General features: G+C 34.1%; 1 protein-coding gene across 1 annotated transcript in view; it reads left to right on the top strand.

Annotated features, from left to right (window-relative positions):
- SMCHD1 (structural maintenance of chromosomes flexible hinge domain containing 1) overlaps positions 1 to 26207 on the top strand; it is a 114887-nt gene that overhangs the window by 79587 nt on the left and 9093 nt on the right. Inside the window, exons 35-45 of the mRNA XM_032467403.1 lie at positions 4277 to 4364; positions 4968 to 5099; positions 6241 to 6390; positions 10784 to 10910; positions 11078 to 11197; positions 12402 to 12487; positions 13085 to 13207; positions 14594 to 14784; positions 17092 to 17201; positions 17573 to 17643; positions 23920 to 24091. Coding sequence (XP_032323294.1) covers positions 4277 to 4364; positions 4968 to 5099; positions 6241 to 6390; positions 10784 to 10910; positions 11078 to 11197; positions 12402 to 12487; positions 13085 to 13207; positions 14594 to 14784; positions 17092 to 17201; positions 17573 to 17643; positions 23920 to 24091 — 1370 coding nt within the window. The remainder of the gene's footprint in view (positions 1 to 4276; positions 4365 to 4967; positions 5100 to 6240; positions 6391 to 10783; positions 10911 to 11077; positions 11198 to 12401; positions 12488 to 13084; positions 13208 to 14593; positions 14785 to 17091; positions 17202 to 17572; positions 17644 to 23919; positions 24092 to 26207) is intronic.

Below are 26207 nucleotides of genomic sequence, written 5' to 3'. Positions count from 1 at the left end.
ACAGTACATTATTTTTCCGAACGTTCATTTAGCCTACCTTGCATTACTGGAATAAATGCAATTTTATCATGATGTATTACTTCTTTTATATATAAGTGGATTTGTTTTGCTGATATTTTGTTTGGGATTTTTCCATCTACATTAATGGGTCAAGGTTGCCTGGATTTTATGTGTATATATTTTCTTTCCAGGTTTGATATCTAGGTCATGTATGCCTCACAAAAATAATTAGAAGAAGTGATCCCGAAGTCTTAGTTTATTCTCTGGAAGATCTTGTGTAAGAATGTCATCGTTTCTTCCTTAAGTATTTTGTAGATTTCATTAGTGAAGCCATCTGAGCCTGGTGTTTTTTGAGAGAAAGGTGATAGTTATGCATTAATTTTCTTCAAATACAGCAATTACAGAACTATTTGTATTTCTTGTGTCATCTTTGGTCAGTTTTGGTAACTTGTAATCTTCTAAGAATTTTTCAGTTTTATCTAAACTTTCTAATTTGTTGTTCATGATATTTTGTATTGCTTGTAGGATCTGTAGTTCTCTTTTTTATTACAAAGTATGTAACAAATTCATATAGGCAATAGTACTGACATTTTAATTAACTGCTCTCTTTTTCTCTCATGCTTTTCTTTGTCACTGCAATGGTAGCTGACTCTTCATAGCCTAAGAACACAGTAACATACTCTGGTACAGCATAATATATAGTCACTTAGAATGCAGTGTGACTGATGTTGATCTCTCATTCTTGACATCGGTTATTTGAATGTTCTTTTTGTTGTTTATTTAATCTTACCAGGATATTTCAATTTCGTAGGTCTTTTCAAAGAACCTGCTTCTGGCTTTTTAAAACTTCCTGAGATGATTGCTTAGCTCATTTATTTTCACCTATATATACATATATTTGTGTGTCTGTACATACACATGTGTACATAACTAAGTATTCGTATATATGTATATAGAGCTATAAATTTCCATCTGAGCTTGGCTTTAGGAATAGTCACAAGTGTTTTTACATTGTGATTTCATTATTATTTGCATCAAGATATTTTCTAGTTTTCGTTGTGATTTCATCTTCTACCCGTGGCTTATTCAGAAATAGATTGTTTAATTTCTAAATTATGGGATTTTCTTACTCTCTTTTATTTAGTGATTTCTAACTTAATTCCACTGTGGTCAGAGAGCCTACCTTGTATAATTTGAATCCTTTGAAGTTAATTGACATTTGTTTTTATAGTATGTGTATACAGTCAGTATTTGTACATATTCCATGTGGACTAGAAAATGTATACTGCATTTGGAGTACAGTCTTTCATGTTTATTAGGTCAAAGTCTGTAGTCATTTTGTTTGATTTTTCTATCTACATACTGCTATTTCTATATACATACAGAAAAATATGGTCTGCTTTCCTAGCAGTGTGGTAAATCTCCTAGTATGAGTGTGGATTTGCCTATTTTCTCTCAGTTTTGTCAGTGTTTACTTACTCCGTATTTTGAGGCCATTTTATTATTTACTTTCAGACTTAGATTACTGCAATTTCCTGGCAGATTTTTTTTTAATAATTTGTGTTTTAATTGAAAAGTTTAGATACTACATACAATTATGACAGTGCTTGCTTTTGAATCTATTACTATTTTTTATTTAATCCAACTATTCTTATTTTCTATTCCTCATTGACTTGAATTTATGTAAAATTTTTTTCTTTTACTATTTTCTCTTTCTCTCTCTCTCTCTCTCTCTCTTTCAGCATACATAGTTGACATACCAATGTCTAAAAGATAATTCACATTTTGTACCCTCTTCTTGGTCTGTGCATGAATCTTAGAGCACTTAAACTCCATTTTCTCTCTCCCAACTTACTTACCTTTGTTGTGTATATTAAATGCACTAGTGCATTATTATATAGTCAGTGTTCATTTAGATCTACTGACTCATTTATCCTTTCTGTGAACCTTCAAATCACAGCTTTCCTCTGGGATCATTTTCCATCAGAGGAAGTTCCTTTAATATTTTCTAGTGCACAGCTGCTGGTGACAGGTTATCTCAGTTTTACCTGAAAATGTGTTTATTCCAACTTCATATTTGAAAAATGTTTTCCTGGACATAGTTTTCTAGGTTGTCAGTTTCTTTCTTAATAGCACTTTCAGGCCACGCATCACTATCCCATCATCTCTGTTGAGAAATTGATGATCATTCTTAACTGTTGTTATCTTGAAAAGTAATTATTTCTCCTATTTAAATTTTTTTGGGGGGTAGGAGATAATTCAGTTTGTTCGTTTTTATTTTTGGAGGAGGTACTGGGGATTGAACCCAGGACCTCATGCATGCTAAGCATGCACCCTACCATTTGAGCTATAGCCTCCCCCTCAAAGCACACATTTTGCCTTTTTTGTTTGTTTGTTTGTTTTATGGGGGTGTAATTAGGTTTATTTATTTACTTATATTTGGAGAAGGTACTGGGGGTTGAACCCAGGGCCTTGTGCATGCTAAGCATGTGCTCTACCACGTGAGCTCTACCCCCCCACCCCAATGTCTTCTTTTTTGGTTCCTTTGAGTTTGGTTTTCGCCAGTTACATCGGGACATGCATATGTGTGGATTTGTTTTTATTTATCCCATTTGATTTTCACCAGCTTTGAATCTGTGGTCTTTGTTCAGTTCTTTAAAATTGTTAGCCGTTATTTCATCAAATACTGCTTCTGCCTCATTTTTTCCCTCTTCTCCTCCTGACACTCTTAATTACATGCACATTTGTCCTTCTTATAGTATTCTCTCTTAGCCTCTTTGTGCCACATTTTTTTGTGTTTTCATTCTAGATTTTGCTTCTCAACTACCTTCAGTTAATCCCTATTCACTGGTGTCTATTTGCTGTTAAATTCACCTTTGCATTATCCATTTCTGGTTGGTATTTTTAATTTGCTTTTTTTTTTTTTTTAAAGGATCCATTTCGTTGTTGGAATTCTTAGTCTTGTCTTCTATGACTCTGAGCAGTGATCAAAATTAAATCTGTCTAGAGTTCCTTTCAGTCTGTTTTGATTGTCTCATTTCTGTTGGTTTTCATTCTAATTCTTGCCTCTTCATGAATCTGTTTGTTTGGTTTTTACCATACATTTTATTTATGAATATTTGTAGAAATAATATAAAGTCTAAGAAGTTAATCTTTCTCCACATACAGTTTACATTTACTTCTGTCCATTGTCTGAGCCACTAGTGGTCTGTTATCATTTCAGTCCATTTTCAGAGATTGAGATAATTCAAAGCTGAGTTGCTTTTCCCTTGCGATCCTGTCTACTTTAGGTCCACCTCTGCTCCTAGAATGTTCTCCCAGGAGTCAAGCAGCCTTACATATGAAACTCACCTCCCAGAGTCTCCCCACTGTCTTACATCCTGCTGAGTCATTTTTCACTCTGGCTTATGATCTCTCAAACATCTTCAGGCAAATATCTTTTTTAATATGGTTGTCTTCATCAGGAAGGATTGGTCTGCCATTTGGAAGCAGAAGTCTTATTTCATTCTTACTAAAACTTTATTAGGAATTATCCCCAGAGAAACATGGCTTAGAGAAAGGCTACATAATTTTCTCCAAGATTGTGTATATGTTGCAGTGCAGAATATCATTTCAGATATATATTAAAAGCCTTTATTTACTGCGTTATGCCAGTATTTTGAGAATATGAATGACATGCAGAGCCACCTTAGAGATCATGAACCACACTGCACATATCATCCAAGGTATACCGTAGAATGTCATTCAGATAATCATTGTGTTTGTGACCAAAATATTCTACAAGACTGTCTCTTACTAGATACTGTGTTCTTTATTGGTAATTAAATCACAATAAATGTTTAATATAGAGAGAGTTAAATATTTAGAATAGTACTTGAATGGAAAACAAAGCAATATAAAAAGATCAGGATATTCTTTACTTTTGCAATGCAAGACTGAGTTGGAAATTTGGGGAGAAATTAAGCAAAATTCACTTGATACATAATTCATTGGTTTTTGTGCTTACTACTCTGTCAACTTTATATTGCTGTTCTTTCCTTTTTGCCACATCCAGCGTTTGTGTTCTAGATGTTTTGTGAAAGAGTGTCCAGGTAAGAGAGATCCAGAATTAAGCTTGATAATGCAGGAAATACTTGGTGAATGAAGGTGAATCTAGTAATAGTAACTCTCTTCTTTCTCATTTACTTTTTGTTCAAGGAACAGCAATGTTAATGCTTTGAATTTCTTCCCCTCCGTTTAAAAGTTATCAGTGATCTTATCTTTCTTTTTAACTTAGGGATAAAGCAATTCCTAACAAAGTGGGAACATATTGTATCCAGTTTGGCTTTATGATGGATAAAGCAAATATTCTTAATAGTGAACAGGTTTGTTTACTCCTTTTATACATTGCAGTTAGCTTTAGCTTCCCATTTTCTTGCTTTGTTGAGATATGTTTTGTTTAAAATTGGATTAATTATTGGATGAAAAGTATAAATAATGCCATCTTCAGCAATTTTAGAATAAATATATATAAGTTATGCTGATTAATTTGACCTGATGCAAAAGTTACCTTTCCATCCCCCTTTATATCAAGGACTCAATTAGTCAACATTTTAATCTATATTGTGGTAAGGTTGCTCCAATCATACGTGAAAATTTTTCAGTTAATAACATTTCAAGTACTAGGATTCTGGATAATGAAGTTTAAGGTAGTTTTAACATACACCATCTCCATTCATTATCGTTAGTGCACTAAATTTTTAAAAATTGCCTGTGTTTTTAAGTGTTTCTATATTTGTTCTTAGATGGTTAACATTCAAAAATTAATCTGATATGCCTTTTATCCTGCATTTTTTAAAGTTTTAAGAGTTTATTGGAGGTACGTTTTAAAGTAATATTTCATTTATTATGTGCTATTTCTTCTCTTCCTCTTTAAATACTAAACCATCAGTGTATTGTTAATCAGAATGCTTCTTTTGTTTTGTAAGATTATAGTTGATGTTCTGCCTAATCAACCCGTGAAGTTAGTTCCTGAAATTCAGCCAGCTACACCAGCTGTTTCAAATGTTCGCTCGGTTGCCAGTAGGACCTTGGTCAAAGATTTATACCTTCATATCACGGTAATGTTTATTTACTTCCAAATTACGAAGAGTAACAACAAAAATTATTCCTAGTTTAAGAGTGCAGGGTAGTTATTACAGAATCAGATCTTGATTATTCAGTTAAGTTTATAGGAAACATTTGTGCAGATGAATGAAATATTTATAAATATCTTTATACTTGAATACAAATAGAGAATGAATAATTTTATATGTAAAATAAATCCAGATATGCTAAATAGGAATGACTCATGCAGAAACCTTTCATAATTTATACCCTTAAAAAAGGTACTTTTATTATACTTTATACCCCTATTTCATGTATGTATTTTGAATGTGTGGGAAGTAAGTTGATTCCTCAAGGTCCACTTCACTGAGGGCAGGAGGTAATTAAGTATTTATTTTGAAGAGATCTGTTCCCATGACTTATACTGAGCTCCTCAAAGCTTCTGGTTACCGAGAGAGTAAGCAGCAATAGGGCTGCCAAGAACATTAACAAAAACACATAAAACACTTTAACAGGACTTCTTCTTTATGAAGAGTTTGGCTGATGGAATATGTAACTCCTTCAGTGTAATTTTCTTGTTTTAGACACAAAAGTTGTTCTTAAACTAATCTTCCATAGATCAGTACATAGGTGCTGAAGTTACATAACAGATTTTTTTTTTAATTTTCTGATTCATTTCAACTTCATTTCATCTATCCAAGACCAAATAAAATGCAACATCTTGTCCCATTTCTAGTAGATCTAGGATTGATGCTTTGCTGTTATTATCCCATAAAAAAAAAAAAAGAGTAAAAGGAGTTGCTATGACAGGGTCTTGCTGTGTCAGAATGTTCTGGATTCTTATTGCCTTGGGGAACAGCCCCAGCTTGACCCCCTTCCTGTATAGATAAGGACACATTTTTAAATGGGAGTCCTTTTAATACAGCAAGTTGGGAGCCATTGTATTAGATGGAAGCCTCTGGTTCTTTTATGGTTTCTAGGATTTCCTGCCTGTAGAACACTTACTCTGAGAATTAAATTCTATATTTAGAGTAAGAATTTAATTTAATATTTGGGGCCTTACAAATTGGTCATATTTCTGATTTGTACATGTCCTTCATTGGGTTTATTCTTCTTTCCACTTCTAATTGGTTACTTTCCATTGTTTACTTTCAGGATGCCTACAACAATCGTACTGGAATTGATTTGGTTGGCACTGTAATGGCTACCATCAAAGGTTCTAATGAGGAAGACGACACACCACTCTTTATTGGGAAAGTGAGAACACTTGAATTTCCCTTTGTGAAAGGTTCAGCTGAAATCACGGTAATTTTTTTTCTTTTGGTAGATAAGTTTTCTATATTTAATAGTTGAAACTGCAGTGTTACAGTACCTGTTCTTTTGTATGTGTAACTCTGAAGATGTTCTAATATAGCATTAAATTGGAAAGTCAGCTGAAATATTTTGTGATATTACTCTAAGCTATTACACATTGAACCCAGGATCACTGTTACTACTGGAAAGACTCTCTTTTTCACTGTGGATGACTGTTTTCTGTGATTATAGTGATTTTTAACGTCAGTGACAAAATGATATTTATGTTTCACTGAAAAGCTACCATTCTATGGATAGAAATAGGATAATGCATAGCCTAGGTAAAAACATACACATAAGGTGCGGGGAGGGTATAGCTCAGTGGAAGAGTGCTTGCTTAGCATGCACAAGGTCCTGGGTTCAATCCCCAGCACTTCAATCAATCAATCTAATTACTTCCCCCCCAAACCAAAAAAACCAAAGCAATAAAAAATAAAATGTGAACTAAACTTAAAAAAAAAAAATCAAGTATATGTATATAAAAATAATTTTTAAAACTCTAAAAAAAGTACATGTATCAAGAAAAATTTAATAAAACAGCTTGTCTCTGCTCATTTTTTTCCAAAATAGAAATAACTTTACTTACATAAAAAATACACAGTTCAAGAACTTAAAAAGTAATCACTGTATTATCACTCTTTAGAGATACTGATGATTAACAATTCAGTGTATAATCTTCCACACTTTTCTGTATATACACTAACACTGCATGGATGTCCTGTGTGAATATGATTTACATACATGGCGGAGGGTATAAAATTACACTAATATCATAGAACTGTCCTTTCATGAAAATCTTATTTAACACATCCTTTATACATTTATTTACTAGTAAGTATAAACCTGTGTCATTGTATTGATGCTCATAATTTATTTGATCAATTCAAAGTGAAAATGTAGGGGTTTTTTCCCCAAGTCTTGGTAAGTTTTTGGGTTTTTTTGTTTGTTTGTTTGTTTGTTTTTTGGGTAGTATGCTCCACTACTGCTTTTAGTTTTTCAAATTTTTTTTGTATATATATATTTTTTCAAAGCTTGTTTTATCACTGTTGCTCCCATCATCTTTCTTCTATATATATATCCTTTGCACTTACCTGATTGCTAGAGATAGAATTGGAGATAAGGTATGTACATTTTTAGCCTTTTGGTAGGTATTGCCAGTTGCTTTTCAGTTTATATTCCCACCAGAAGTATGCGTATGTTCTCATATTACCAACCCTGAATAGAATGGTTTTTAAAATTCAACCAAGCTTCCTATAGTTAAAAAAAAATTTTTTTTGTTACTGGGAAAGTTGAACGTTTTTCATGTTTTTGACCTTTGAAGGATTGTCCCTTAACTCTTTTTCTTTTGAATATTCATCCCTGTCTTCCTAATTTTATATTAAAGATGTTAATATTTCTTTATAATTATGTATTATCTTTTTTCTGAGTTTGTGTTTTAGATTTTAGCTTTGTTTATATTGGAGCAGGAGGAAGGAAGGATTGTATTCACAGTGGTAGCTCTGGTATTCTTATGGTTTTAATCTTTGATCTTTTTATCTTATTTCAAATTTATTCACTAAATTTTTGAATATCATTTATTGACTAATTCTTCAATGTCTTTTTTGTTGTTATTGCTAGTGTCTAGTTCAGTGCTAATATCACATTGTTTTAACGTTAGGCCTACAACTGGGGAACCCTCCAGCTTGCACCTGGCCTACTATTAGACTTGGTGGTTCGTCTTGCAGTGACTGACCATTACAGCATTTCCACTTTAGTTTTCAACACATAAAGTTCTGGAGTTTTCATGTAAATATCTACATTTCTGCTTTATTTGGAGAATTCTAAAGGTCTGGTGATACTGGGCCAGGATTCTCTTAAGACAGCAGGATTTTCCAGTCAGCTGCATCCATGCTACTTTTCATCTCTTGACATTGAGGGCGAGTGTCAGCTGCTGCTTATATTTATACTTGTTCTTTTACATGTATTATAGTGGAGGATAAAGTGAAATTTTCTTGAACCCTAACAAAAATTAGGTAATGAAAGCCACATGTTGAAAAACAAAGACAAGGGGACAACATGTTGAACATGCAAAGTGAGTTTGCATTGGAAAAATACACCTAGCTCATTACCTATATGCTGTTTACCTATGTCCTGTTACCTTGGCCCCCCATAGGCATTTGAAGTGACTAACCCTGCTGTACATGTTTCTGACACATCTTACACATTAAGACGGTGACTAAGCTATTCCCCCACAGCTGCATACGGAATCTGAGCTTCATGTCATGCATATGAATTTCCACTAGAGGTTCCCCCCATCACACTGAATAAGCAGAAATCTCTCAGGACCTACTTGGCTCCTGGCCCAAATATTAATTTGGTAGCTCTGGTGAAGGAAGGGCTGTGGAATCTGAATTGTAACAAGCAGATAATTCTTATCATAAGGGACATTTGGAAACGCTGGCCCAGAACACACCTGGTATTTGTAAATGTTCCAAGTTTGCTTGAAAAGAGCATGTACTGCTTTCTTTAAAGTTATAATCTAAATTTATAATTGGTTAAGTTTGTTAATTGTGTTATTCAGATTCTTTATATTATTTGCCTACTTGATCTGGAAATTTCTGAACAAGGTATCTAACTTTATTCTGCTATGTACGTGTCCATTTCTCATATTCCAGGTTCCCATTTGTATATGGATCCAGTGTTGGACTCTTCCATTCTCTTCAGTTCTGTTACTGTGTTTCCTTTTTCCTTAATAAATTGTACATCATAGAGTACAAACTGTAAAACTTTGAGATAGGAAAGATCTCCTTAAACAAGACATAAAGGAAAGATTTTATATTTAACTATATATGAGGATTAATATATTAATGTAATATATTGAACATATTTTTAAAACTTCCTAAAGAACTTACTGCAAGTCAGTAAGCAAAAAGACAATCTAGTAGAAAAATAAATGACCAAAAGAATATGAACAGGCTGTTAATGGAAGAGAAAGTATAAATGACTAATAAAACAAGCATGACCTCAGTACTAATCAGGGGAATGCTGGTTAAAACAATAATTGCTGGTTGTTTTTAATACATCATTTAGGGAAAAAAAGTACTTGATTGATAATAAGTGTTGGCCAAGCATCAGGGGAGCTGGATATTCTTATACGCTAATGATGAGAGGATAAATTGATGTAGCATTTTTAGAGGTATATTTGATAACTACCTGTTAAACTTTTAACAAGTCATTATATTTCTTTCTGTTCTAGAGAACACACAAAGAAGTATTGAAAGATATTTTCTTTGCTGTATTATAAATAATTGCAAAAAATTCTAAACTAAATGTTCATCACCCAGTGAGAGGGTATTATGGTGTATTATGTCTATACTATGTGTAAATGTAAAAAAAAATGATATTTAAACATTGACTTGAATTGATTGACAGGCCAAATTGAGTGCTAAAAGCGAATTACTAAAGTATAAAGTGTATGTTATATTTTTTAAGTGCAAATAGTTTTATTTTTATATGTATTTATATTCATGTAAATACACTGAAAACAGCTTTCAGAAACTAAGTGGATTTGGTGGTTAGTTTAATGATGGACTTACAATTTTATTTTGTGGATTGTTCTACAGTGTTCTATCAATTTAGATTTTTAAGAATTTTACTTCTCTGTTAATTTTATTATTGTAGTCTAAAAAACAAAATGCCTACCACCTAATATTCCCTGAAAGACTGAAAAATTGTTTAGGATATAAATTATTTATATTGCATTATTTAATAAGTTGTATACTATGGTCTTAAAGTGTATCACAGGTTTCTCTGTGTGTGCATTAATGAAGAAAAATATATTTAAGAAAAAAAATCTTTAGAGCTTTTCAGGACCTCTTGTTTGGTCACCTGGGACTGGTGGGTCTACTTCCACGGTAACAGCTGTAACTTAAACTCAGCATTGGGCTTTGTGCATTTCTTTGTGATTGTTTTTATAACTTTCACACCATCAGCTGTTTCACACTGCTTCAACTTAAGAGGTTGAAATCAAGATTTTTCTAGTCAAGATAAAAGTGGCTACTGATATTTCTGGTCTGAAAGAAAGCATACTTTTTTCTTGTAATTTTCCATCGTATATATTTTTGGCATAAGCTGTTTATTGATAAGATAAATTGGCTTTCAAACCAGTACCAAAAGGTAAAAGTTGTATGTCTTGTGTGGTGCTGCAGATGTTTTGATGCATGCTTAACAAATCTTACAGGTCAGTCGGTTTTGCCTTTTGCCTTTAAAATTTACCACTTACTTGAAAACAAAGCACAGTGAAATATATAACATTTATAATGCCTTTTTAAGTCCTGTTTTTCCTTACTGCTTTTTTCTCATACAGAGTCTAGTACTGGCAGAAAGTAGTCCTGGAAAGGATAGCACTGAGTATTTTATTATATTTGAGCCTCGGCTTCCAGCTTTATCAAGCACATTAGAATCATATATCCTACCATTCATGTTTTACAATGGTAAGTTTCTAGGGAAATAGAGAATTAAACTCTTAAGTTTGTGGTACTGTAGATAACTTTGTTTTGCTTTCTGCTTACATGGGCTTACTAGTTACCTAGTCATGTTATGACCTTTTGGAAAAGTCAGTTTAAAAATTGAAGTAAATTATCTGAACTTTTTTCCTTAGACGTTAAGAAGCAGCAACAAATGGCAGCACTTACAAAAGAAAAGGACCAATTATCTAAGTCTATTATAATGTATAGAAGTTTATTTGATGCCAGCAAACAGCTTCTTGATGAGATGAAGTGTAAGTCATTTTGTGTTCAAAGGTAATAAAAAATTATGCTTTTGGGAGTGGTGAGGTAGAAGGTTGAGACCATGAGATGCAAACATTGTCTTCTTTCCTGGACTTAGAAGTAAACTGCAGAACACAACAGAAAGGTGGTAGTGATGGTTTTATATTACTCATTCGATCTTTTGAAGATGAGAAGTATTCCTGCGTTTTAAATAAATTTATATCCTGCTTACCTACAAAAAATTGAAATTTTATTAGAAATCTGAATCTTTGGAAATTTAAGGGTTTTGACATAACAATAATAATATTTATATCTAGCTCTAGCATCTGCAAAAGATACTGGATGACAGTATCACTGAGAGGTGATGTGTGATTTAATGTTTAGTTTGAGCCATGGAGCTGTGTGTAGTTTACTTAAAAAATATCTGCAGCATATCACACTGTGGAGGTGTACAGGGCAGCACATACTGATGGAGAAATGGGTAACTTATTTTTAAGTCAATACATGGAACATTTACTTCAGTTTTTAATTGTGTTTTGTATAACATTAAGGCACTTGCTGAGTTGTGCTGTGTCATTGCTTCCCATCTGTCAAATTTTTTCACTGTGGTTTTTGGCGTCATGATAATTACAAAGTTTTGATTGGTTAACCAATAAATATGTACTGTCTTCATCCAAGTACTCACTTTTGTGTATCTATCCAAGGTCAAGGATATTTAGAAGATAATAGAAACTAAGTAGAGTAATGAGGTAATACGTAATTTGTAGCACTAAAAAAGAATTTTTTTTCAATAGAGGTACTGGAGATTGAACCTGGAACTTCATGCATGCTAAGCATGCACTCTACCACTGAGCTATGCCCACCCCTCTAAAAATTATTTTTATAAAGTCTTATTTGTTTCTTATAATAACCTTATACAATTATGTATAAAGTATGTTTAGTCATATGGATTAAGATTAAATGATTTATCCAAAATTACTTGTAATTTGCAATATAATATCATAATACCTCCTTTAGCTGTATTAATTTTGTTTTTCATTTTTGTGTATTGTGAGCCTTTAATTTTAGATTTTTAGTTTAATTTTAAATTTCTGAAATAGTCATTATTTTTCATTTTAGCATCAATCATTAGAAGGGAAAAAACAAAAGAGATTCAAAGTACATTTCAGAACTCTATTTTGGGGGCTATCACAAATTGTTTGTTTTTAATTTTAGGCCAAGTTGAAGAAGCAAAATTAAAAGAGGCCCAGTTGCGAAATGAACTAAAAACACATAATATTGACATTCCTATAACACAACAGGTACAATTTCCACGTATATGTGAAAGGTTTTTATTTTTCAGTTAAATTCTAGCCTATAATTTTTTTTAACCACTTTATTTTATTAGGAATGTTATGGGCACTTTTATTTTTGGGTACTAAGCCATATGTTGGTTATTGTCTGGTCACTACTAGACGTTAAAGTGGGCTGACAAAATGATGAAGCGGGCTCTTCTCAAGGAAATCACAGTTTGGTTCTAATCCAGTAAGTTAAATTAATAATACGCCAACTTGAGAATTTGCATTGAAGAGGCCTAAGTAATTACCAGGATATGTGATAGCAAAGGAAATGAGAGAAAGTAACAAAAGACAACAGATTTTTTTAAAACTTACATTCTTTTATGTGTATAACTTAAGGAGAGATCCTATTATAGGTCATATATTTCTCAGATTAAAAAAAAACATCAATGAGGACAATGCTTTACATTCCTATGGCCATATTCTTTTGAGAAACTGATGCCTGCTTAATAACTTTATGTTCTCAAGTTGTCCACATTGTTGGTTTTTCTCTGCTATTTTCTCTGCCTGGTGTAATAATTGTAATTGACCTTGCAGTTTATTTTTCTTTATAAATTATAGATGCCACACATTGAAGCACTTTTGAAGAGAAAGATATCAGAACAAGAAGAACTAAAGAAGAAACCTAGAAGATCATGTACTCTTCCAAACTATACTAAAGGCAGTGGAGATGTTTTGGGAAAGGTTTGTGTTTAAGCCTTTTAGGAGGCAGTACATTTTATTATCTTCTTTTTGTTTAAAATATGTTTTTAAATTACATTATAATAAAAACGTGTCAGGTTTTTTTGTAGTTTCAGATTTTTTCCAATGAACTGATTGCTCTCATTGCCATAATAGGGTTTTGGTAGAATTTAAGCTGAAGTGCATAATTAATTCCATAATTCTTTTTACTGTTGAGGGCTGTGTCAGAATTTAACATGTCTTAGTTTAAGCCTTGTGTACTTAGAGATTCTTTCATGTTACATGGCTTTACAGGTAGCCAGGATCTTGACATGTGACTCAAACTTCAGTGAGACAACAGAAGAGAGAAAAAGATAGCATTTTTCTGAGTTCTGAGTGTAACTATTAACGAATAAATTCTGGGATACTCCTAGAACTTAAGAAAACAAATAAAAAACTTTATACATATTTGCTGCCCAGGGAAAGAATGCCATTCTTATTTCTATTCTTTCCCTCTATGGTTTTAACTTATGTCAAATGAATTTTATTTTCATTTTTATCCTAACATTATTCAATCCTGAACTTTCTGTTTTATTTTTTTTTCTGGATCAGAATTTCTGTTTGCAGTATTAGTAAGTTCTTTAGCTAGATTCTGGTTCTTTTCTATATATCTTTTATCATCTCCCAACACCTTCAGTTTTTAATGGTGTTAGGGTCTGTGGTATATGTGCTTATGTTTACTTGTTTAACTTCCATCTAATATGCATCTCAGCTTTCTGCTTTTACACTCTGTTTTAAAACTGAGGAAATGGAAACTAAGATACAAAGAGATTTTAAAACTTGTTCAAGGTTATATAGCTAACAAATAAGTATCAGACCCAGGGCTCAAGCCCAGGCATCTGACTCCAGAGTGAACATTATTCTACTTTCACAACCACAGCATGAAATAGGCAGAAGAAACAGTTCTTATTTGTGACATTTAGGTTTCTTAAAAAGATACTGTATTATTATAGTAAAAGATCTACTTAGAAGGGTATGGTATATAACTATATTTAGGTTTAAATGTATTTTATGAATACTTTATTAATTAAGATATACTCCAATAATAGAGGTATTAAATGTAGAAAAGAAAGTACATTGTTAATTATCTGATAATATGCCAAATATTTTTATTTGGTCATTTGCAAAATTTACTGTAGTTTGATCTGTGGAACAGTTTTTTAATAGCAGAAGAGACAGTTTAATATATTTAAGCCAGTAAGTTTTTACAGCTTGAGAATTTTTTCTTAATTCACACGAGTATTTCAAAAAAAGTGTTTTTGCTCCTTAGACTTGGGCTTTTAAAATATTTAATACAGAAGTTAGATATATATAAGAAATTTTTACTTGATTTTTGAAAATGGGTTACAGATTGCACACCTGGCACAAATTGAAGATGATAGAGCCGCAATGGTTATTTCTTGGCATCTGGCAAGTGATATGGACTGTGTGGTCACCCTGACCACTGATGCTGCACGTCGTATCTATGACGAAACCCAAGGTCGTCAGCAGGTGTTGCCCCTTGATTCTATTTATAAGAAGACTCTTCCAGATTGGAAAAGGTTAGGAAAAAATGAAAGCAATTATTTTTTTTCTGAAATATCTTCCATTTTTTTTTATCAAATCACTGAATTTAAAAATGATTTCTCTAAACGTTGCCTACAACAGAGAAGTGACTCAAATTATCTACATTATTTTTGCCTTCATCACAAATACACATACTTCACTAAGGTCAGTATTACAGTATGTTTGATCATATATGCTGACCATGTTTAAAATGCCAACCAAATGTTGTTTGTATAAATGGCAGATATGCACACATGCACATGCACATGCACACACAAACCCAAAACATTTATTTGGCCTTTGTAGCAGGAAGGATGGTAAGATGGCATTATCATTAACAAAATATGGAGCACCTTTATTTGAAGTAAGGGTATAGATATGTATCTTTTGTCCTATTTATATCATATGAAAACAAGCAACCATCATTTAGGTAGAGAGGGTCTGTATTGGAATTGTCATCAGAAAAGTTGAAATGTAAGAGACCTAATCTAGTTAGGATGTTGCATCCTTGTTTTAATATATATCTGGTTTGTTTAAGTGTTTCAGCATTTGCTTTTCAAAATATGGTTTTAGGAAATAACCATGCAAACCAATTAGGCATTTTTAATCTAACTTCAAGTTTTATGTATATTCTGATTTTGACTGTTTTTTAAAATCTACCTTAAAAAGCTAAAAGGAAATGTGTTAACAAAACAAAAAATATTAAAATGTGTAACAGGTATTGACCAGTAGTTTTCTCAGATTCCTAAACAAAGCTTTGCAAGGCTGTCAGTTGGGTAGGAATGAGGACTTGAAGGAGAATAGGAACTAATATTAAGAGTTTACTGTGTCATTAAACTAACATTTTGTTTCATTTTGTAATCCAAAAGTAGACTGAGAAAACAGCTAGAATTTGAACTCAAATCTTTCTGCTTCTAAAATCTCCCACTCTGCTACTAGTCAGGACCCATTTTAAACAACATGGGAAATCCTTTCAGATCATAATGACTGTGTTGGTAAGGGTAATATGTTTTGTGAAAATAGTTTTCCCTCCAGGAGGTCCTCCCTTTTCTTTATAACCTGAGGACCAAGTTAAGAATCCTCCACGTACAGAAAGTATGAATCTGGTATTTAAGGCTAATACTTGCTCTAAAAACCAGTTACCCTGTCTTGGTGGTGTGCCTCTTAATGGGGTTGAGTTAGCTAACTTCTAAAGCCACTCCGACCCTCTACTCCTACTTGCAAGATTTGGGAAATGGTACCATATGTGGAAGGAAAAAGCCTGGACACCCCAGTCAGCTTCCTTGTCTTGAATCTCATTTTCCCTCTGGACTTCAGTTGCTCATCCTGTACACTGTGTGAGAGGGCAGCTAGCAGGCATACTAAGCTCCTTCCCTCCACGTATGCAGTCTTGGGCCTTTTCCTGCCCTCATCCATTCTAGGACCACTCTCCACATGGACAGTCATATGTCCTGGCATCCTCATTTAGGGCCAGCTTGAGAGGTCACCTTTCTCCTTTCTGTGTCAAACTAAACGAAGGTTAGTTTATATTGATTTTACAAACTAATTAGAGATAGTAGTACACGTAAAACTAAGGAGATATTTTCATATGATAAATATTGTTTTCATTTCTAAGGCTGATAGTTAATCACTTAGGAGTATCACTTGTGCATGGGGAGTTGATTAACTAATCACAGAGATATGTAATATATTCATGCTTCTCATAGTATTTTTTTAATTAAAAGTTACATGTTTTGTAAGATACATGCACCCCAGTGTTCATAGCAGCTTTATTTACAGTTGCCAAGATATGGAAGCAACCTAAGTGTCCATCAGCTGGTAAATGAATAAAGATGTGTCTCACACACACACACACACACACACACACAATGGAATACTAAGCCATAAAAAAGAAGGACATTTTGCCACTTAACGGCAACATGGATGGACTTGGAGGGCATTACACTAAGTGAAATAAACCAGAGAAAGACAGATACTGTATAGAATCACTTATAGAATCTGAAAAATCCAACAAACTAGTGAATATAACAAAAAGGAAGCAGGCACATAGTTACAGAGAACAAACTAGTGTTTACCAGCGGGGATGGGGGAGAGCAGTACAGTGGTGGGGGCGTGGGAGGTACAAACTGGTGTAGGAGAGGCTGCAGGGATATATTGTGCAACACAGGAAACATAACCAAGATTTTATAATAACTATAAATGGAGTGTAACCTTAAAAATTTGTATTAAAAAATAAAATAAGATGTGAGGGGAAAAGTTGCATGTTTTGTTTAATATTTTTAAAAACATTTCTTTTCATTCAGACCTCTACCTCATTACCGAAATGGAAAATTGTATTTTAAGCCCATTGGAGATCCCGTCTTTGCTCGAGATTTGTTAACATTTCCAGATAACGTAGAACATTGTGAAACAGGTAAAAGAAATTATGATGACTTTATTTTATAAAGACATTACATTTGTGATACAAATATATAAAATATTGATTATGAAAATTTATGTTATTTAGCTTAAAAGTGATAGTTTTATTACTATTTACTTTGCTTATTTTTTCCTATTTTAGGAAAGTATTGAATAAAATTCTGATGTTAGCATTCTTTCTAAGAAAAATTTTAAAATTAATGTGTTAATACTTTTTAAAATCTGTTTTTTGAAATGTTTTGTATATATTAAGATTAAATAAAATTTACTATTAAGTTGCACCAATTGCTTTTCCCTTTTTGTAACATGACTAAATTTAAAGTTACTTATTTGAGTGGCACTCAGTTTGTTTATTGAATTTTTTAGTGTTTGGTATGCTGTTAGGAGACACCATTATTTTGGATAATTTGGATGCTGCCAATCATTATAGAAAAGAGGTATGTATTTGAATTCTTTTAAAATTTATAGCTCCAATTATATTTTTAAATCTTAATATATTAGACCCCTATATAGAAATTATTTTATGATACATGTGCCCATGACTAAGTAACCTTGTCAAAACCAATTTAAATCCTAGAAATTGACAAGCAGCATGAAATTGGGCAAAATATGTGAGTGAATTTGCCAAGATGCAAATTAAAATGAGATGTTTTGGGGCTATGAACTTGTCTTTAAGACTCAAAATCGGTATTGTTGATGGTGGGATTGAAAAAGAATACTCTCAGATAGTGTTGGAGGAAGTGTAATGAGGTGCAGCCCTTGTGTGTTAGTTGTTAGGGCTGCTGTAACAAAGTACACAGACCGGTAGCTTAGACAGCAGAAATGTATTGTCTCAGCTCAGCAGGCTTGAAATCCAAATTCAAGGTGTAAGCAGGATCCGTTCTTTGCAGGGGCTGTGAGGGAAGGATCTGTTCCAGGCCTCTCTCCTTGCTTTGTAGATGGTCATTTTCTTCTTGCGTCTGTTCTCATCTCTGCATATCTGTGTCTAAATTTCCCCTTCTTATAAGGACACTACCTACTGGATTAGATCCCACTCTTATGGCCTCAGTTCAACCCATATCACCTTTGGAGAGTGGTTTGGCAGTATAAATATTTCAGTTATCTGTTGCTACATAACAAAACACTTCAGAAGTTGGTGGCTTTAAACAGTAACAACATATTAGTTCCCATATTTCTGTGGGTTTCTCCAAGTAATGTTGGCTAGGTTCACTGGGATAGTGAAAGCTCCAAATGCCTCACTCACACGGTTGGCAGTTGATGCTGGTTGCCATCTGGGGATTCAGCTGGAGTTGGCCAGAGGCTCAGCTGGTGCTTTGTGCTGGGGTTAATGTTCTCACCCTCACTTGCAGGTGCTGTGGGAATGCCATTAAGGTTTTTAGAAACCTTTTTTTTTAGCTAAGAGGATCTAGAAAGCAATGCCTTCAGTCTTTCTGAAGTCTTAACGTAGGGACATCCTTGACTTAGTTTTGACTCTGAGGCCACATTTTACTGGCTGTGCACTGGATTTGATCTTAGCCCTGAGGCTCTCCATTTATTTTTCAAGAACATTTTGTTAACTGAACAGGCTGGGGAGGAAAAACAGTCCAGCCCTGCAAGTTCTGGGTTGGAAACATTTCCTTGAAATTATTTTTGAAAATGAATTAGTTCCTATAGTTTATCTCCCACTTGTACTGACTAGTTGATAGTGGCTAAGTACTCAATGGGGGTTGTAGGCTGGCAGACTTAAGATCTCTTATGTGAGCCTTTCCTTGTGGCTGCTTGGGCTTTTTCAAATGGCATCTGGGTTCTAAGAAGGGAAGTTCCAGCAGTGGAGGCAGAGCTTCAGGTCTCTTAAGTCCCAGTGTCAGAATGTACATTTATTTAGTCAGAGTCTGGCTAGCCCAGATCCAAATGGGGGAATGGGGAGTTTGGAATAGACGCCCTTCTCTCCACGGGAGGGACAGGGAAGTTACAGCCATCTTTAGACCATCAGTAAATGTTAAAATAACTTATCTTACAGACACACTTCCACATGAATATGAAGTTATGTACAAGAATACTCATTAGAATGTTTAAGAATTTTTAATGGGAAACTTTGGAGGTAGTCCAAACATTGACCAGTTAGGATTGTGCAACTCCACTACAGTAATTTATACACTAGAGGAGTATGTAGCTATTAAAAAGATATATAGTAGATTGATATGTCCTAACAAGGAAGATGTACAAAATCTATCGTCTTGTTAAAAAGTTGCAAAATGATATTTATAAGAGGATGCCCTTTTAAAAATAAGCTTATGTACTTTAAACAAGCTGGGAGAATTTGTTGTATATATTAAGAAGGATTATCCCTTCTCTATTTCAAGTTTTATTTAATGAGGGAAGAAAGGCAGTCTACTGTGAAGAACGGCCTTCAGAGGGGGGCTGTTTTGAGACTGAAAAAAATAATAAAATAAGAAATTAAATAAAATTTCAGTAGAGGAAATTCTCTTTGGAACTGAAGTCCAAAGGTCTTTAATTCTTTGATACACAAGAAGTATTAATTTTATAAATATGCTGTTAGGGGCTTGAAAATGGCAGGTGATAAACATGTATGAAAATATAGGCTTTCAATTATTATAACTGAAAATGGGTAAGAATGCAGATCTTTAAGAGAAAACAGAGGCCAGCTTAAAATATGAGCCAATATCAGTATCTGTAGTGTATTCTGGTATCATGGAGACCTTAGAAGCCATCTACTCTCACTTTCTAGATGAGAAACCTTAAATTCAAAGCAAATAGTGGATCTGTATCAAGTCATACTACTAGTTCATGGCAGAACTAGAACTTGTCAGAGCACTTTTTCTTTGGGCCCAGTTAAGGAGAAGTAGTAAGTGTATCTTGAGTTTAGGAGAGCTAAATTAACGAGATTGCTGAAGACTAAATAACTAATTAGGGAACAGTATTTGGCATCTTCATGAATGGCTCCTTGTGAACCTAATAATGGCTGTAATATACTGTACCAGAAAACAGTTGTGGGCGGGGGAACTACTATTTTCTGATGGTGAGTAGCATGTTTTTATGTCCTGATTATAGACTAGAAACCATACCCATTAAAATTTATGACAACTCAGGATCTGTTAGGAGCTGAAGCATACTAGTGAGGCTGGGATGAACAAGTTGGGTAATAACTGGAAGATTCTAGTGAGTTCAGTCAGTTATTTGGACACTTACTGTGTATGAGACACAGTGGTATGCTATTAAATGTTGGACAGCCAGCTCTGGGGAGTGGGGTGGTGGGACCATGATTTGTAGCTTTTGCCAGTCCCTGTAGTGAGAATACTCGTATCATGGCTGGTTTCCAGCTGCTTGTGTGTGGCATTGAATGAGGCATTCAGGAGACCCGTTCTCATGACGCAGTAAATGGCTCCATCACTAGGCACTGAGGGTTATGCAAAGGTAGTCTAGACAACCCAGATAGCCAGAGGAAGTTCTAGCAGAGATGAACTTAAAAGGCCATTTCAAAAGGCTATTTCTGGCTATATATCATTATATCTTACTGTGTGAACTGGCAAGAAAGTAAGAATTCTAAGTGAAGGTAGGAACCCAGAGAGGTGAACATACTGCAAAAGCCAGATTTTGCTTGGAGAACATTTGTCAAACTAACTGAATTTGAGCATCAATTTTTCACCCCCTTGAAAGGCTCATGGGGTCAAACACAAAACCCAGGGCTTTAACCAAAGTTAGGAATCTGATAGGAGACCCCTTTCCTGACAGTCTGGATTCCCGCCTCACAAAGGGCTAAGCCTTCGTATAAGGGTCAAGAAACAAATTAACTTGCCACTTCCATCTCAACTCCAAGTGCCTCTAGAGACTGCAAGAAAATTGCCTCTCTTAAACCTTGGCAGTTTGTGGAAAAGGCAAAAATCTGTTTTCCTAGAGACTTTCTTGATAAAAACAAATTACCTATTGTGTCTGTTTGCAGCCTGCATTCATAATACTTGAATGGTCTGATAAACCTCAAGGTGAACATTTGATTTCAAATGTGCTGGACTGACAGTGGCCTTAGATAACTGATCAGGGCAAACACAGAGTCTCGCTTGAAAAATTCAGCTTTAACTTAAACCTGAAATAGTTTTCATATAGAACATAAGAGCAAGTATTTTTAAAGTATATTTTATATATTTTTAGAAATGGAAGTATTGGAAATAAGAAAAGAACAAATAGATGTGAAAAAATCAAATAGAGCATCTAAAAATAAAAGTAATAAAAATTAAATAAAAAGCTTAACAGCTTAATAGAGAATTTAGTGAATTGGAAGGTAGGTCAGAAAATGAGCCAGATGTAGCCCAAAGAGGAAGGATAGAATGAGAAAATCTAAAATAAAAGTCTAATCAGAGTGCCAAAAAGAGGAGGATGAAAGGATCACAGGCAATATTTGAAGAACTAATGGCTGAAAACTTTTTAGAACTGATGAAAGACACCAATTCATAGCTTCAGAAAAATGTTATAAAGCATATGTGACAAAAGCAGGTGCAGCATTTATTCCTCATAATGGGTAGAGTACATACTGATTTCTTCGCTTCCAGAGGTTTAAAGGAAGTCATACGTCACTCTGCCAATTAAATCGTGTTTTAAATCTCTTTTAAGGAAAGGCTTTTATGACATCTCTTGGTGACATTGTTAGGTTTCAGTAGTCTTTATTACTGTTTTCTCTTCCCAAACTCTTCATGCCATTTATACCATGTCACCCCTTGTTGATTCCATCCGTTTCTAATCCTTACAGCAGTTGTGAGTATTGCCCTAGAGCCATAGCACTGCTGTTCACTGACTGAATTTGCAAAAGCTGTCGTCACCTTTTTTGTCCTAATATACTCTTAGTGAGGATTGAAGATATAATATTTATAAATGGTAAATTACAATAAAATACACATAACAGCATTCACCATCTGAACCATTTTTAACTGTACAGTTCAGTAGTCTTAATGACATCAATGTTGTTGTACAGCCAATCTCCAGAACTGCTCTTCTTTCTGTAAATGGAAACACTGCCCAGCATGTAGCAACTCCTCATTCCCCCTTCCTCCCATGCCATTCAAGATATGGAAAACTGTTTTCTGCCTGAGGCTTGTAACTCTTACTGTCAGTCTGTTATCAAGAGAGTAGACAAGAAATCTGAGTGTGTTTGTTATTTAAGTGGTATAAAAACTGTAAAAAAAAAAAATTGCCTGAATCCTGATAAATGAATAGTATGTGAATCCAGTCTGTATTTTTCATGTTCACTTTTAGAAAACATAAATCCAGACCAAAACTAAGATAGTAAGGTATGATTGTTTGTGTGACTAAAAGATTCATTTCACCAAAGAGTTCACCACAGATTTTCTTCAAACAGGCCTTCTGTTGCATTTAAATTTTATAAAAAGTATTTAATTTGATGGGAAAACACTTTATGTAAAGTACCCTAGGATTATGTTAAAAGAATAAATACTAGTCATGACTTCCTATTACATTTCCTTTTACTTTTCATTTTGTTTTAAAAATCAAATTTTATTTAATCTTTTATAATTCAGAAACTACTTAATCCTCAATATTAGATTAGATTAGGTGTTTTTACATGTTGCTAAATTATAATATTCTTCAGTCATTTTTCATGTGTGCATTCTGTTCCATCACGTGGATGTGCTGTTATTTATGTGACTTACTGAGACGTGTAAGTTTCATATTTTTCATTATTAAAACAATGTTTCAGTGCACATTGTTCACATCTGTGATGTTTTTTCCAGAATATTCTTAGAAGTGGAATTGCTGGGTCATGCAAAATGTTAAGCTTTTTAACACTTACCACATTTGCTTTGAGAAGGGCTGTCCCAGAGCAGATTAGTACAAGACCCTTTCTCCAATATTCTATGTGGTGTGCATGTGTATTTTAACATTTTGAGTAATGAAAATATCTCTTGAATTCCAGTTCAAATTGTTTCAGTTCTGCTTCATTACCAGTAAAGTTGAACTTTATTTTTGTGTATCTCCTAGACCTTTTTTTGGAAGAACGTTCTTAAAAATTATGAAATATTAAATCCAGTGTTTTCCTTTTATTCTCTGACTTCTCTTTGAGAATTTAGTTCTTTTTTTTATATATATATAAACTTTTTTTTATTGAGTTATAGTCATTTGAGAATTTAGTTCTTAACACTTTCTACTTCCCTTTCCATGACTTTGGTTTTACCACACAATTCTAGTTTCCCTAGCTCTCAATTTACTAGCTCTTTTTCTTCCTGCAACTGAAATCATAGTATTGTCCTCTGAAGATGCATCCCTTTGCTTTTTAGTTTGTATTTTCTTTAGTCTAATGTAATGTTCTTTTTGCCGGCCTTTGATGATCTGGAACACTTGTATCTAACAGAAGGAAACTTAGCTAGTGACACTGCCTCGACACTGACTTGGGCTTCAGAAGCTCATAGCTCTCTGGCTTGTCCCTCTCTCTTCCTTCTTCTTGTCAGTCAAGCTATCAGTCAGATCATCAGTTTTACTTTTTTTCCGTTTGTGTTGTCACTCTTCTAGATTAGGCTAACACTTGAGAGGTAGTCTAATTCATTTTCTTCCCCAGTCATCTTACACATCACTAGCTAATTAATTGTATGAAAATACTACCATGATCATGTCATTTCTTATCTCTGAATCCCTAAATGATTTCTCCTTTCTTAGAGCAACTGAAATAAGTTTTATAGACTCACTAATTAATATCCATTTAATTACAATAGGTTGTTAAAATTACACACTGTCCTACACTGCTGACCAGAGATGGAGATCGCATTCGAAGTAATGGAAAGTTTGGGGGCCTTCAGAATAAAGCTCCTCCAATGGATAAACTTCGGGGAATGGTATTTGGAGCCCCAATACCAAAACAGTGCCTGATCTTAGGGGAACAAATAGGTAGGTTAAAGAAGTACTTAAATAACACTTTCTTAATTGATTTTAATCCTTTATTTGGAGCTTATGTATTGAGATTCTGCTGTCAAAACTTAACCAGTAACAAATGTGAATAAGGTGCTTTTGTCCAGCCTGTCCAGCTTTCTTACATCCAGTAGCTGAAATACATATATAGGAAGTAGCTTTTCCCTCATATTTTCATTCATTTCTTGAAACAAAGAAAATATTGTCCTTGTTGAATAAACCAGTATTTCATAAAGTAATCATAATACTTATCTTTGTATCAAAGTTGGTAACTATCTAGACACACCTAAGAACTTTTTTTAGAGTGTGTGACGTGTGACCTCCTTCCTCCATTTTCCCTTCTGTAGACTGTGTCCTCTGCTTCCAGTTGGCTGATATAATTGTCCATATGTCTATGCTCTGAAGTGCATATACTTTACAGGAGGGTCTCCTGCAGGCCTCACCTAAGAGCCTATTTGCTCCCAATTTTATATACTTCTAACATACTTGGATACCTATTTTTCAAGCAAAAAGTAGTTTCTTGTTACTAACTTAAAAATAAATAGTAAATTATAGTAAAATACATATAACAAAGTTAATCATCTTAATTGTTTTTACATGTACAGTTCAGTAGTGTTAAGTACATTCATACTATTGTACAACCAAACTCCAGACATTTTCTCGTTTTGGAAAACTGAAACTCTGTACCCATTTAACAGCAGCTCCCCTTTCTCCCCTCCTCCCATGCCCCTGGCAACTACCTGAGTTTTTGTCTCTGTGAATTTTACGACTCTAGGCACCTCGTATGTGGAGTTATACAGTATTTGTCCTTTTGTGACTGGCTTATTTCACTTAGTATAATGTCCTCCTGGTACATGAGCACTGTAGTATGTGTCAAAATTTCCTTTCTTTTAAGGCTGAGTAGTAGTCTGTTGTAATGTATACACCACATTTTGTTGTTAATTTTTATTAATATATAACATACGTAGAGAAAAGGGCACATTTCATAAACATACAAGTTTTTCACAAAATGAACACTGCTTCTGTGTTAATAGGACATTATCAGCCCTATAGAAGGCTTCTCATACCTCTGCCAGTCACTGCCCAACCCCCTCTCCAAAGGATATCAACTTCCCTGACTTAAAAGAGCATAGATTAGTTTTTCCCATTTTTATACTTTAGATAGAGTCGTGCAGTCCATGCTTTTGTGTGTGTGTGGCTTTGTTCAACACTGTGTGAGTAATTGTAGTTCATTTCCATTGCAGGATAGTATTCCATTGTATAAATGTACTGCAGTTTATTTCTTCATTATTCTTCTGTTGAGGAATTTGAGTAGTGTCCAGTTTTGGGTAACTACTTCAGCCTCCAGCTATGTTTAAAATAGTAACTGAGAAAGATGGTGGGAAGAAGGTTGTTTTATTTTCTTTTATGAGATGGTCAGTCAGGTACAGCTGCAAGAGGAGACTTAGAAAAACAAAGTTTATTGTACTCACAGGTCCTAGGGACAGGAGGCACAGCAAGCCACACAGGACCACGTGGCAAAACACCAGGGTGGCAGGAGGCAGAGGACAGGAGCAAGGATGGTGCTTAAGCCACAGCTTTATTGGCATCTCTGCAGGAAAGGCATGGCAGGGTAAACAACTTAAGATTGATCAGTTTGAATATTTTCAGTGGTCTTTGGGCTCTTGACACAGTTTTTAGCTCATAGCCTGGTGCCTGGCTCTGAGATGATTCAGGCAGAGGAATATTGCTTCTTGGGATTCATGGGCCAGATAGAGGGGGCTTGGCTCTGGATTGGTTAGTTTGTGTATCAGAAGCTTACTGGGCCCCTAACTATCTCACAATTGGCTTGTCACAGGAGGGTTTAAGATGTCAAAACATCATAATGTACAGAAATTTTAAATTATATACAATACAAAGTTTCATACATCTGTTACTGATAGCAGTGAGTGCATGAAAAAAAGTCTTCTCTACAGACAATAAGTGAACGTCTAAGCAAACTGATAAGTCAGAGAATACAATTTAGTCAGGGGCAGTGAGTCAACATAAAAATCCTCAACGCTTATCACTCCAGCACTGCAGTTTACAACAGTCAGTCCCAAACTAAAAAGAATTA

Source organism: Camelus ferus, chromosome 24 (assembly GCF_009834535.1).
Source record: "Camelus ferus isolate YT-003-E chromosome 24, BCGSAC_Cfer_1.0, whole genome shotgun sequence".
Classification (NCBI taxonomy): domain Eukaryota; kingdom Metazoa; phylum Chordata; class Mammalia; order Artiodactyla; family Camelidae; genus Camelus; species Camelus ferus.
Note: the sequence above shows the minus strand (reverse complement) of the source record. Positions and strands in the feature narration are given on the sequence as shown.